At 36.3% G+C, this 12027-nt stretch overlaps 1 protein-coding gene across 4 annotated transcripts in view; it reads left to right on the top strand.

Moving 5' to 3' along the window:
* Positions 1-12027, top strand: part of LOC127163057 (potassium channel subfamily T member 2) — an 87080-nt gene that overhangs the window by 29400 nt on the left and 45653 nt on the right. For 2 of the 4 annotated variants that reach the window (XM_051106070.1, XM_051106072.1), the window contains exons 2-6: positions 3005-3084; positions 3367-3466; positions 6378-6431; positions 9141-9189; positions 9755-9814. In XM_051106070.1, the coding sequence (XP_050962027.1) occupies positions 3005-3084; positions 3367-3466; positions 6378-6431; positions 9141-9189; positions 9755-9814 (343 nt within the window). Of the gene's footprint in view, positions 1-1525; positions 3085-3366; positions 3467-6377; positions 6432-9140; positions 9190-9754; positions 9815-12027 lie in introns of those variants that run through there. The other 2 variants (XM_051106069.1, XM_051106071.1) reach the window with 2 other exon arrangements.

Raw genomic sequence — 12027 nt, 5'->3', positions numbered from 1 at the left:
ATGTAAGCAGAAACACGTTGTTTTTGGGTTTCATGTCTCTTTAAATGCAAATGAGCTGCTGCTCCCCGCCCCTTTTTGCAGGATATGTCTGTGCATTTACAGCTCATTCCTCAGATACTATGATAAAAAAACATCTGTTTGGTTTTGATTATCATGTCTATCGTGCTAAAATCATGCGTTTTAAAGCCATATCAGTTTAAACTTCTGATACAGGGTTTTCCGAGCGCACACATGCAAAGCGGTTGTCACACAGAGTGTGAGTACTAATCTAAACTTCTCTTTTGTGTCTTATTGTGCTTAAACTGTCAAATACACATAAGTTTATGTTACAAACACACAGGAGTTACAAAAACAGTGGGTTATGTCTGTGAAGGTAAACAGCTGGGAAAGAAGTCACATGGTTATATTAGATCTGTGTGGCAGCAGTGTAATATACAGCAAATAAATCAATAAATCCACTGCTCTCTTGTTTCCTGAGGCTGGGACTCTAAATAGTGTTCTGTGCTCATCTGTGCAGCCAACGATAGAACAGTTAGCATGCTTTGCGTGAATTTCCACCATGGTGTTAGCACTGGTACACCATTGTCACTTGTGAAAACATAATGGGTGCTCCATGTATGGAAAGGTGTAGATTAAGGGGCAGTAATATTATAATAAGATCTCCATGCTATATCACATGCTTGCAGAGAAAGGCTTACCAAAACAAAGTTAGTTGGTTGTCCTTTTTCATATTTTCTGGGTTGGTAGATGCCCCGGGGACCCTTAAACATGGTAAAAGATATGTCACCTTTAAGTGTTTTTTAAACCACAACAAAGCAATGGAGAAAAAACCCTTAGTCAAAGAAGTTTTTCTCTGAGCTTGCATTCAGCTCTGCCTCCCTACAATCAACCACAGATTGATTGAACCATATGCTTGATTGTGAGTACTGTGTTGTTAACTGAATGATCCACAGCTTTTTGTTGTTGTTATTGTTCTTTAGTGATCGTTATTCATGAGTCCCTTGTTTGTCCTTGCTGTTCATCAGAAAAATCGTTAAGGTTCCACAAATTCTTTGGTTTTTCAGCATTTTTGTGTATGTGGACCCTTTCCAACAATGACTGTATAATTATGAGGTCCATCTTTTCACACTGAGGACAACTGAGGGACTCGTATACAACTATTACAGAAGGTTCAAACGCTTAATGATGCTTCAGAATGAAATCTAATGCATTAAGAGAATTGGAGGATCAGGGTAAATTGTTTTTATTTTGTCTTCTGGGAAGCATGTAAGTATCTTCTGTAGCTTCTGAATGGCATTACTAAATGATAAAAATATGATATTTAGGAAAAATCTTCATTCTGTTCAAAAATTTACACCCATGGCTCTTAATGCATTGTTTCTCCTTCTGGAGCATCAGTGAGTGTTTGAACCGTCTGTAATAGTTGCATATGAGTCCCTCAGTTGTCCTTAGTGTGAAAAGACGGATGTCAAAATCATACAGTCATTGATGTAAAGTGTTCAAATACACAAAAAATCTTAAAAAACAAACAAACAAAAAAACAAATACCTAAAGGGTTTTTCTGTAGAACAGCAGGCAGTTTAACTGTTCAGCACAAACAAGGGACTCATGAACAACTATCACTAAACAACAAAAAACAGCTGTGCATCATTCAGGTAACAACACAGTGTTAAGAATCTAGCGTATGTAAACTTTTGAACAGGGTCATTGTTATAAATTCAACTATATTCTCTTGTTGACCATGTGTAAATGTCTTTTATGTGAAATATCTTATTCAGGTCAGTGCTAAATAAAAAATAATGTGCATTTTGTATGACCTCTCTTATTTTGGTAAAATAATTAACATTTTGCAGATTCTGCAAGGTGTATGTAAACTTTTGACCTTATATATATATATATATGGTGGTGTTCTAGGCCTATTACAAATCTTATCTGGGATTGTAAAAGCACTATATATATAGTATAGTTGGAAGTATAGTTTACATTTTGTTTGCTTGTTTCATATTCAGTATGAAAGTTGAAATAAAACAGTAATAAAACAATGCTAAGTCAACATATGTCAGACGTAACTGGTCAAGTATGTACGAGTCAAGGGTTTGATTCCCAAATGTGTACCTTAAATTCACTGCAATTCATTTTGAATAAAAGTGTCTACCAAATATGTAAACACAAATGTTAAATAACAATCTAATGTTGGTTCCACATGTTTGCATCCTCAGTTAATGATAAAATAAGCCTGGCATTATAATCTCTACCAAATTGATGAACAATGTATCACTGGAAAGTTATTAAGGTCTGATTGTAAATAAATGATCAGCATTTATATTCCTCTAGGGAGTTTCAAAAGCGTGTGCAACAGTAATGCCTTGCACCCATCAGAGAGCTAATTGAATAGCCTAATTTGGACATTTGTATGGCTTAAACAAAAACATTTTTACAGAGGAATCCATTTAAGTGCTTTACCAAAAGCACACGCTTCCCATTTCTGCTTTTAAACCATCTAGTAAACAATTGTAAGTGCACGTAAACACATTTCTATTTGTGTTTCGAAAGAATTGCCTGTGGTGATCGGCATCTTGCCACTGCAGATGCTGGACGGGCATCGTGTGGAACATGAGCTGCAATATTTCTCTTCACCCAGTTCCAGATCTCTGTTTGTTGCAGTCTGTGGAGCGAAATGAAAAAGCACCGGAGCTGCGACTCCTCCAGTTGCTCTCCCCCTCACTGTGCAAGTCATTTATAATTCTGGATTAAGTCAGCGCAGATAGCGAGGTCAACCACAGCCGCTTGCGCACAAAAGGCAACATCATTTCCTTCTCAAGCTATTAGACTTTAATATAGCAACAGCGCTTTGTAGCTCTCAATTGATTGCTTTTTATGTTACCGCAATGGCAATAAGTCTAACTTTCTTGCCTCCTCTTTCACACATGTCATCATTACCTGTCCTTCCCCCTTCCTCTCCATCTCTTGTTTATCTCCAATCAAACATCATCATTCCTTTTAGAGTGCAGGTAGAGTTCTATGTGAATGAAAACACTTTCAAGGAACGTCTGAAGCTGTTCTTCATCAAAAACCAAAGATCCAGTGAGTTCTCGCCCAGACCGAGGGGCGGCTCTAATTGTGGCTTTTCTTGTCCTGTGAGGTGGTAGTTTGTTTTTGCTTTCACGTGGAGTGCTGTTGACCCCTGTGAGTGGCTCTGTGGAGCTGGTGCTGGGTAATTGGTTGGTCTTGTATTTGTTTCTGCGCGTTTGATGTGGTGTCCTCTAGCTGTCGTGTCCTGTCCGTGAGTACTGAGCTTCGTGTTTCTGTTGTTTGTGGAGCTCTTTGTAATGCTGATTGCTGACGGCCTCACGCTCTTGTGTGCAGGTTTGAGAGTGCGACTCTTCAACTTCTTCCTGAAGGTTCTGAGCTGCCTGCTCTACATCGTACGAGTCCTGCTAGACGACCCGCGGGAGGACAGAGACTGGTGAGATATAGCCACATGGTCCTGATGATATAAGTTTTGTTCTGTGCACTCGAAGCACCCGAACTTCAGTAGGCAGCAAATGTATTCAATCTTTTAAGGCATCTCGTCTTGGCCACATTCTAAAGGTGCTTCACCATCACCTGGGATCTGCAGAACCCAGCACAACTCAAGTTTTAAATAGTTGAGTGCATTTGTGAGAGAAAAAAGCAGAAAAGCAAGATCTCGCGGGCTAGAGTGGGACAAAATGTAAAAGTTGCAGCCAGGAGCAGGAAAAAATATCTTATGTTACCAATGCAAGATTACCAAATTGAAGCATTTTTAGGATAACAACGATTATGCTTCGTACATCAAGAAGCACACACGGTAGTCACTTTTAAACCAGTCAGCTTTCTGTTTGTCAGTGAGATGAATTTGTGTGACCAACTTGAACACGAGTGGAATCTGCATGAGGAAATCTTTCACCCTTGTGCAAAACTCCTGATCACACATTTCTTATTGAAATAACTGGACTTCACCCACAAAATTTAACTGAGCAGTGATAAATGTAATTGCACATTAGAGCAATCCCAGAATGCAACAACTTAAAAATATAAAAATATGTAAAAATATGTTCATCCAACATGGCAAAGGAAATGTTAAATTCAAAGACAGCATTTCATGTATCCCTCATAGTAAGGCCAGAACGCATTGCAACACATTAAGTGAAAATGTCCTTTTAAGATGGCATTGCAGTCAAGGAAAATGTAATTATAAACATCACTTAAGTACTGAAAAGTAATACTTCAAATGTTAAATCCATTAAAATAGCTCCATTTAATAAAATATTGATAATTTCACAGAGTATTCGTGTGTTGGAAGTAATTGTACTAGAGTTTTAAGTGGGTAGCTCAGCAACATACTAACGTCAGACTCAGCAAGAGTCATTATAAACAGCACTTAAGTACTAAAAAGTAGCATTTAAGTTGCTAAATCAAATAAAAATAGCTCTATCTAATATAATATAAATAATGTCAACTAATATTTGTGTTGGAAGTTTTTGTACTAGTGTTTTAAGTCATTAGCTTAGCAGCATGCTAACGTCAGACTCAGTGTGAGTCATTAAAAAAAGCACTTAAGTACTGAAAAATATCAGTTAAGTTGATAGATCAATTACAAATAGCTGCATTCAATATATCAATCATGTCAACTAATATTTGTGTGTTGGAAGTTTTGTACTAGAGTTTTAAGTCATTAGCTTAGAAACATGCTAACATCAGACTTAGTGAGAGTTATTATAAACAGCACTTAAGTGCTGAAAAGTAGCTTTTAAGTTGTTAAATCAATTAGAAATAGTGTCAGTAATGTCACCTAATATTTGTGTGTTGGAAGTGTTTGTACTAGAGTTTTAAGTCATTAGCTTAGCAACATGCTAACATTATACGCAGTGAGAGTCATTAACAGCACCTAAGTATCATTTAGGTTGCTAAATCAATTAAAAATAGCTCTGCCTAATATAATGTTAATAATGTCACCTAATATTTGTGTTGGAAGTTTTTGTACTAGTGTTTTAAGTCATTAGCTTAGCAGCATGCTAATGTCAGACTCACTGAGAACCATTAAAAAAAAGCACTTAAGTACTGAAAAGTATCAATTAAGTTGCTAAATCAATTAAAAATAGCTGCATTCAATATAATATCAATTATGTCAACTAATTTTTAAGTCATTAGCTTAGCAACATGCTAACATTATACGCAGTGAGAGTCATTAACAGCACTTAAGTACTGTAAAGTATCATTTAAGTTGTTAAATCAATTAAAAATAGCTCTGCCTAATAAAATGTTAATAATGTCACCTAATATTTGTGTTGGAAGTGTTTGTACTAGAATTTTAAGTCATTAGCTTAGCAACATGCTAACATTATACGCAGTAAGAGTCGTTAACAGCACTTAAGTACTGTAAAGTATCATTTAAGTTGCTAAATCAATTAAAAATAGCTCTACCCAATATAATGTTTATAATGTCACTTAATATTTGTGTGTTGGATGTTTTTGTACTAGAGTTTTATGTCATTAGCTTGGCAACATGCTAATATCAGACTTAGCTGAGTACTGAAAAGTACTTTAAAAAAAAATAATAAAATAGGCTCATTTTCTAACTCCCCTAGAGTTAAACAGATGAGTTTTACAGTTTTTGAATCCATTCAACCAATCTCCGGGTCTGACTGTAGCACTTTTAGCATAGCTTAGACCGTTAGCATCTCGTTCAAAAATAACCAAAGAGTTTCAAAATATTTTTCCTATTTAAAACTTGACTCTTCTGTAGTTGCATTGTGTACTAAGACCGACGGAAAATGAAAAGTTGCGATTTTCTAGGCCAGTTTGCTAGGAACTACACTCTCATTCCGGCGTAATAATCAAGAAACTTTGCTGCCGTATCATGAGTGCAGCAGGCACAATGATATTACGCAGCGCCTGACAGCAAAGTTCCGTGATTATTACGACAGCAAAGTTCCTTGATTAGCATAAAATTGAACTTTGTCACATCGCCAACGGTGATTGTCACTAATGTCACTGGAAACCATCAACTCTCACTAGAAGTGTGAAGAAGGGAGACAAGCATAGACAAAGCGATAGAGAGACAGGTCAGAGTCTAATTCTGAGAAAGCTAAAATGTATTTTCTGCCAAAGTGCAGAAGAAACAGCATATCGAGGAGTTCACGCCAAAGAGATGCAAGTGACGACAGGATGGTCAAAAGTGAAAACCGTGGGATCTATTTTCAGTTCAGAAAAGAGTTCATGTGGTGTCGGGGAGAGAGAGTGTGGGTGGACGAAGGGAAAGTGAGATCTGGAGGAACAATCTGGAGAAGACTGAAGTGCCATTGGATAGTCCATGCATAAAAACTCTTATCTGTGTGTGTTTGCTTCCCCTCCAGTCCTGGCTGTCTCAGACAGAATGCCTCTGCCCACAACAGAAGCCATTTTGACTGGTAAGTATCCAGGCTCTTGACTCTGGCATGAGAAATGAAGATGGTGGCCGAGGGCCAGAAACACAGACATACGGCCATTTTAATAGAAAAGATCTGAAGAAAATCAGTAGAAATGTGTAATGTTTTGTGAATAACTCAGCTCAGCTCTGCTGATGTTTCATATTTAGCTTACCCATGTAAAAAATAAGTACACTTAAAGGAGAAGTCCACTTACAAAACAAATATTCACATATAATATACTCACCCCACTGTCATCCAAGATGTTCATGTCTTTCTTTCTTCAGTCGTAAAGAAATTATGTTTTTTTGAGAAAAGCGGTTGTAAACGATCCCAGCCGAGGAAGAAGGGTCTTATCTAGCGAAACGATCGGTTATTTTCATAAACAAAATACAATTTAAATATTTCTTATTCTCAAACACTCGTCTTGCCTTGCTCTCGTTGAACTCTGTGTATTCTGGCTCAAGACAGTTGGGGTATGTTGAAAAACTACGATCGTATTTTCTCCCTGAACTTCAAAAATCATTTTAAAATCATCCTACATCGCAGCAGAAGTACCGACCCAGTCTTTGCAAAGTGAACATGCAAAGAAGATCAAACACCCTTAACAAAAAAGATAAAACAGCAATATAGGACGATTTTGAAGTTGAGGGAGAACATGAGATGGGAGTTTTTCGACATACACTAACTGTCATGAACTGGAACAAAAACAGTTTAGGCAGAGTAAGACAAGACGAGTGTTTGACATTAAAAAGTATATAAATTGTATTATTTTTATGAAAAATAAGCGATCATTACGCTAGATAAGACCCTTCTTCCTCAGCTGGGATTGTTTACAACCGCATTTGGGATCGTTTGAAGCCGCATTTAAACTGTCTTTTGGAAGTTCAAAATCGGGGCACCATATCAGTCCATTATATGAAGAAAAATGCTGGGATCGCTTGAATGTTTTCCTCAAAAAAATAATTTCTTTACAACTGAAAAAAGAAAGACATGAACATCTTGGATGACAACGGGGTGAGTACATTATTTGTGAATCTTTGTTTTGGAAGTAGACTTCTCCTTTAACTGTATTGAATGTGAATGTGTTTTTTTTTTTAATAAAACTGCACTTGTGGATATAATATTTATGAACTTTAAGCACTTTTTGAACACTTTCAGATGTGGACAAAAATATAAATTGTACTTTAGGCTTTAAAGAAGTGCACATAATATGTTTACAAACATACTAAAGCACATTGATTTTTTAATTTTAACTTAGTGTGTTATTCACTATTAATATTTCAAATGAACTAATGTACAGTGTCTTTATCACAAATGTTTAATTACTGATGAATGCAACAGGCAATTATAATGTATTAGTGTTTCACAATTACAATGCAATTACAGTGTAATTACAATGTATTTAAAGGAGATGTTAACTTCCAGAACTAAAATGTACAGATAATTTACTCACCCCCTTGTCATCCAAGATGTTCATGTCTTTCTTTCTTCAGCTGTAATGAAATTATGATTTTTGAGGAAAAAATTTCAGGATCTCTCTCCATATAATGGACTTCTATGGTGCCTCCGAGTTTGAATTTCTAAAATGCAGATTAAATGTAGCTTCAAGGAGCTCTAACGATCCCAGCCAAGGAAGAAGGGTATTATCTAGCGAAACGATCGCTTATTTTCTAAAAAAAAATTACAATTTGTATATTTTTTAACCTCAAATGCTCGTCTTGTCTAGCTCTGCTTGTACTCTGTGTACTGTACTATACCGGTTCATGACCGTTAAAGTAGGTTCAAAAACTCCCATCTCATTTTCTCCTCCAACTTCAAAATCGTCTTATATTGTGAAATATGTTATTTTCCTCAAAAAACATAATTTCCTTACGAAGAAAGGCATGAACATCTTGGATGACAACGGAGTGAGTAAATTATCTGTAAGTTTTTGTTCTGGAAGTGGACTTCTCCTTTAAATGCGTACAAGTTTCAATTGAAATGACACTGAAGTGACACTTTAACCGTGTTTCATACAAAATGTATTTAACTGTTACTTTAGTGGGTCAAAAACTCTCTAAAGTTCAGCTAATTGCATTTAATACAAATTTAAACTGATACATTTTCATTCTATTGCAAATAACATGCAGTTAATTGGGTCCTCAGTAGCCCTGCCCACAATGAAATCTGATTGGTTTAGAATCCCACTTTTAATAATTAAATAATATATTAAACAACCAACATGCTCTAGCTGGCTATGATTCACTTGAAGTTTTGCTGGAAATGTATGGTGTTGTTTACAGTTAGGCTGTTTTGTCTCATGCCAACAGTAGAATTGATTTATTGACTTCGGGACACTGCACCATCTCCGTGACATGTTTAACAAGGCAGTTTTCGGTTTTTGCCATTTATTAAACATCAAAAATTCTGGCAGGAGTCTGTGAGCGTTTAATGGTGTGTGTCTGACACGATGCCGCTGTGCTCATTACTTTAATGCAGAATGCACATCACACAGCTTTGATTTCTTCATTCGTAACAAAAATGTTGGTTTGAATCTTTTTATTGCTCAGGGATTGTGAATGAATTCGATTCTGGAATTGGTGTGTTTGATGTGTGAAGAAAAAAAAACGTTCAATTATGAGCCCCTTTCTTGATCCGAGCTTCTCTAATTTGTAATTTTCTTTTCATTCTTTATCTCATTTTGTCATAATAATGGCTTCCTGTCATCAGGTCCCTCATTATTTGGGTGAACAGGCCTCTGCCACTCTGGGCTCTTCAGGTCAGAACAAATAAATCTTCTCTGTCATTCACTAACACACACTCACACAGTTGTTTCACACACACACAGGTGTTTCTTCTACAGGCAAAGGTATTTTATAAACACTTTTCAGACTCTTGCTGTTTTATTTAATATTAAAGCAATCAGTCAAAATCAGTCTGTTGATTTATTTATTCATGTTCAAAATTATTTGGACTGAGGTCACATTTATTTTAATATTTTAAGAGTCGTGATCAAGTAAAAAATAACAATCAAAATAAAATGTAAAAGGAGCAAAAATAAACAATGAAACATTTTCACGATTTCTAGGAAATTTCTCTGTGACCTTCATATAACAAAAACCCGTTAGCTTTAATAAAAATCAACCCATGCTACATAAAAGCGTCTGTGGTTGAAAGACACGCACAGACACATTTGCCATTGTTGTGTTGCCCTCAGTTTGGCCATTTATTCTCAGACAGTGTGAAACACGCTGCCCCTGCTGTTTCTTCCTACACAACCTCTGCTTCTCTCTCATCTCTGTCCCTTTTTGTCTCTCTGTTTGTCTATTTTCGCCTCTCTCCAGGTGCTTGTTGCATTCATCAGTTTTTCAGAGACCATGTTGCTGGTGTACCTCAGCTACAAGGTGAGTCAAACAACACATGTGCCCATGGTTTTATCCCTAGTACACTATGAGACCCTCTTGTTTTCAAAGAGGTCTGTAATACCTGGAGAGAGCTATCTGTATCTTTTAGCATTTACCTTCATTACAGTGCTAGCTGCAAGCCTATTTTATTGACTTTCATTTAGTCAAAAAACACATCTTCTTGAATGAACTTCAAAGAAGAAACAGGCTTTGTTAGCTACGACTTCTACCAGCAGGTGCTAACTGACGCTAACTTTCACAAAAAGTAGTCTAAAGGGTTAGTTCACCCTAAGATTAAAATTCTGTCATTAATAGATGTCAAATAGACGTCTATTAGATGTCTTTAAGATGTTTATGATATAAAATGTATGTAAAACTGACTTCTTACAGACGTCTGTCAGATGTTTGTACACAGCAGATGCTTTCCAGATCAAGTGATCTTTAACAGACATCTTGCAGATGTACGTGTGCTATCTGGGTATATAACGCATATTTTCTTAGCGATATATAGTAGTCAGCATCTGAAGTGGATCAAAAAAAGTTCATCAAAGTTGTCCTAAGACAAGAACAGGTACACTGTAAAAAACAATTTGTTGAGTCAAATTAAAATAATTTGTAACCTGGCTGCCTTAAAAATTTAAGTTCAGTCAACTCAAAAAAAGTTAATTCAACTTGAAACATTAAATTATACTAAGTGAAAACTTGAGTTGAATCAACTTAAAATTTTAAGGCAGCTGGGTTACTTACCATTCTGGTTAAGTTTAGCAAACACAAATATCTAAGTTGTTACTTAGTACAACTTAACATTTCAAGTTGACTAAACTTATTTTAGTTGACTGAACTTAAAATTTTAAGGCAGCAGGGTAACAAATTATTTTAAGCTGACTCAACAAATTGTGTTTTTTTTATTTTTTACAGTGTATTCTTTTTGGTTTTAGGACAAATTTAATGAAAGGTTTTGATCCACTTCAAATGTTAACTACTGTATTCTATTTACATTATGTAAAAATAGCAGTATTTTCTTTCCAATAATATTAGTTAGATGCTATTTATACTACTTGAAGTGGCAGATATTCGTATCTCAGTGTTGTAGTACCAACCTGATCTCATGACGAAAATGTACCTGTGGGAATGTTTTCGGGAAAAAGCGAAATACGTACCAATAAGTACAGTACATATCACTGCCGTTTCCAACAGAAATTTACATTAGAGGCGGTAAAGCAGCAAGCACTTGTGATCGTTTTCGTACACAGTTATTATAACTCAATATGTTTCGCTTTCCAGATGTAACAAGCTTTCTTGGTAGCTCAGCCAGCACAGAATTGTACTTAGGATGCCGCTCCCACGATAGTTGATTGACATGAGCGTCTTGCCTCAGACCTGTCAGCTGTAACAGTCCGACCCCCATTGTTTCGATGCCGGAGCAGGGATGTAAGTTAGACAAGAATATCTCTGATTGAGATGTTGTGTTGCTGGATGTAATAATGAACATAGTGGTCGTCATTTACTCCCCAAATGTGAGCCGCTGAAGATGCAGTGGATTACATTTGTTTGTGAAGGAAATGCGCCTCCCGATCTACATATATCTGTCATTTATGATCCAGCTTCACTTACAGCAGAAGTGAGTATAAGGGTTTTTATGAATCTTTGCGATCGCCTTTCCTAATAATGTGCTAGTTAGCAAGTTTAGTGGCTAAATGCGCCTAAAATAAACAGGCTCGACACTCCACAGAGAGAAGAGAGGGGCGGGGCGAGCAAAACTCATTAACATTTAAAGCAACCTCGACCAGAACAGGATGATTTTGCAAAGCTGATTTTGGCAAGGTAAAAAAGGTGTTATTTACACTACCATGGAGAAATTTTAACCAAAGCATGTTATAGACTTTTCATTAAGACCCTAAAGAATCAACTTGTGGAAAATGGGCATCCGATGACCCCTTTAAAATGTCACAGAGCTTTAGAGTTATAGCGACACTATATTTCAAGTCAGAACTGCAGTGACGCATGCAAAACCAACATCACAAAAAATGTATCATATTTACGTTCATTTGTTCCGGAAAAGAAAAGACATTTCTGTTGGAAACTGCAGTAATAGGTACTTATTGGCATGTATTTTGGGTCTCATGATGAAAACGTTCCAACAGGTATGTTTTCATCATGAGACCAGGTTGTGTAGTACATTATGAAACAGTATGCAATAATAACAAAAATTG

This window comes from Labeo rohita, chromosome 3, assembly GCF_022985175.1.
Source record: "Labeo rohita strain BAU-BD-2019 chromosome 3, IGBB_LRoh.1.0, whole genome shotgun sequence".
Classification (NCBI taxonomy): domain Eukaryota; kingdom Metazoa; phylum Chordata; class Actinopteri; order Cypriniformes; family Cyprinidae; genus Labeo; species Labeo rohita.
The sequence above is the reverse complement of the archived record's forward strand: the minus strand, read 5'-3'. Positions and strand labels throughout refer to the sequence as shown.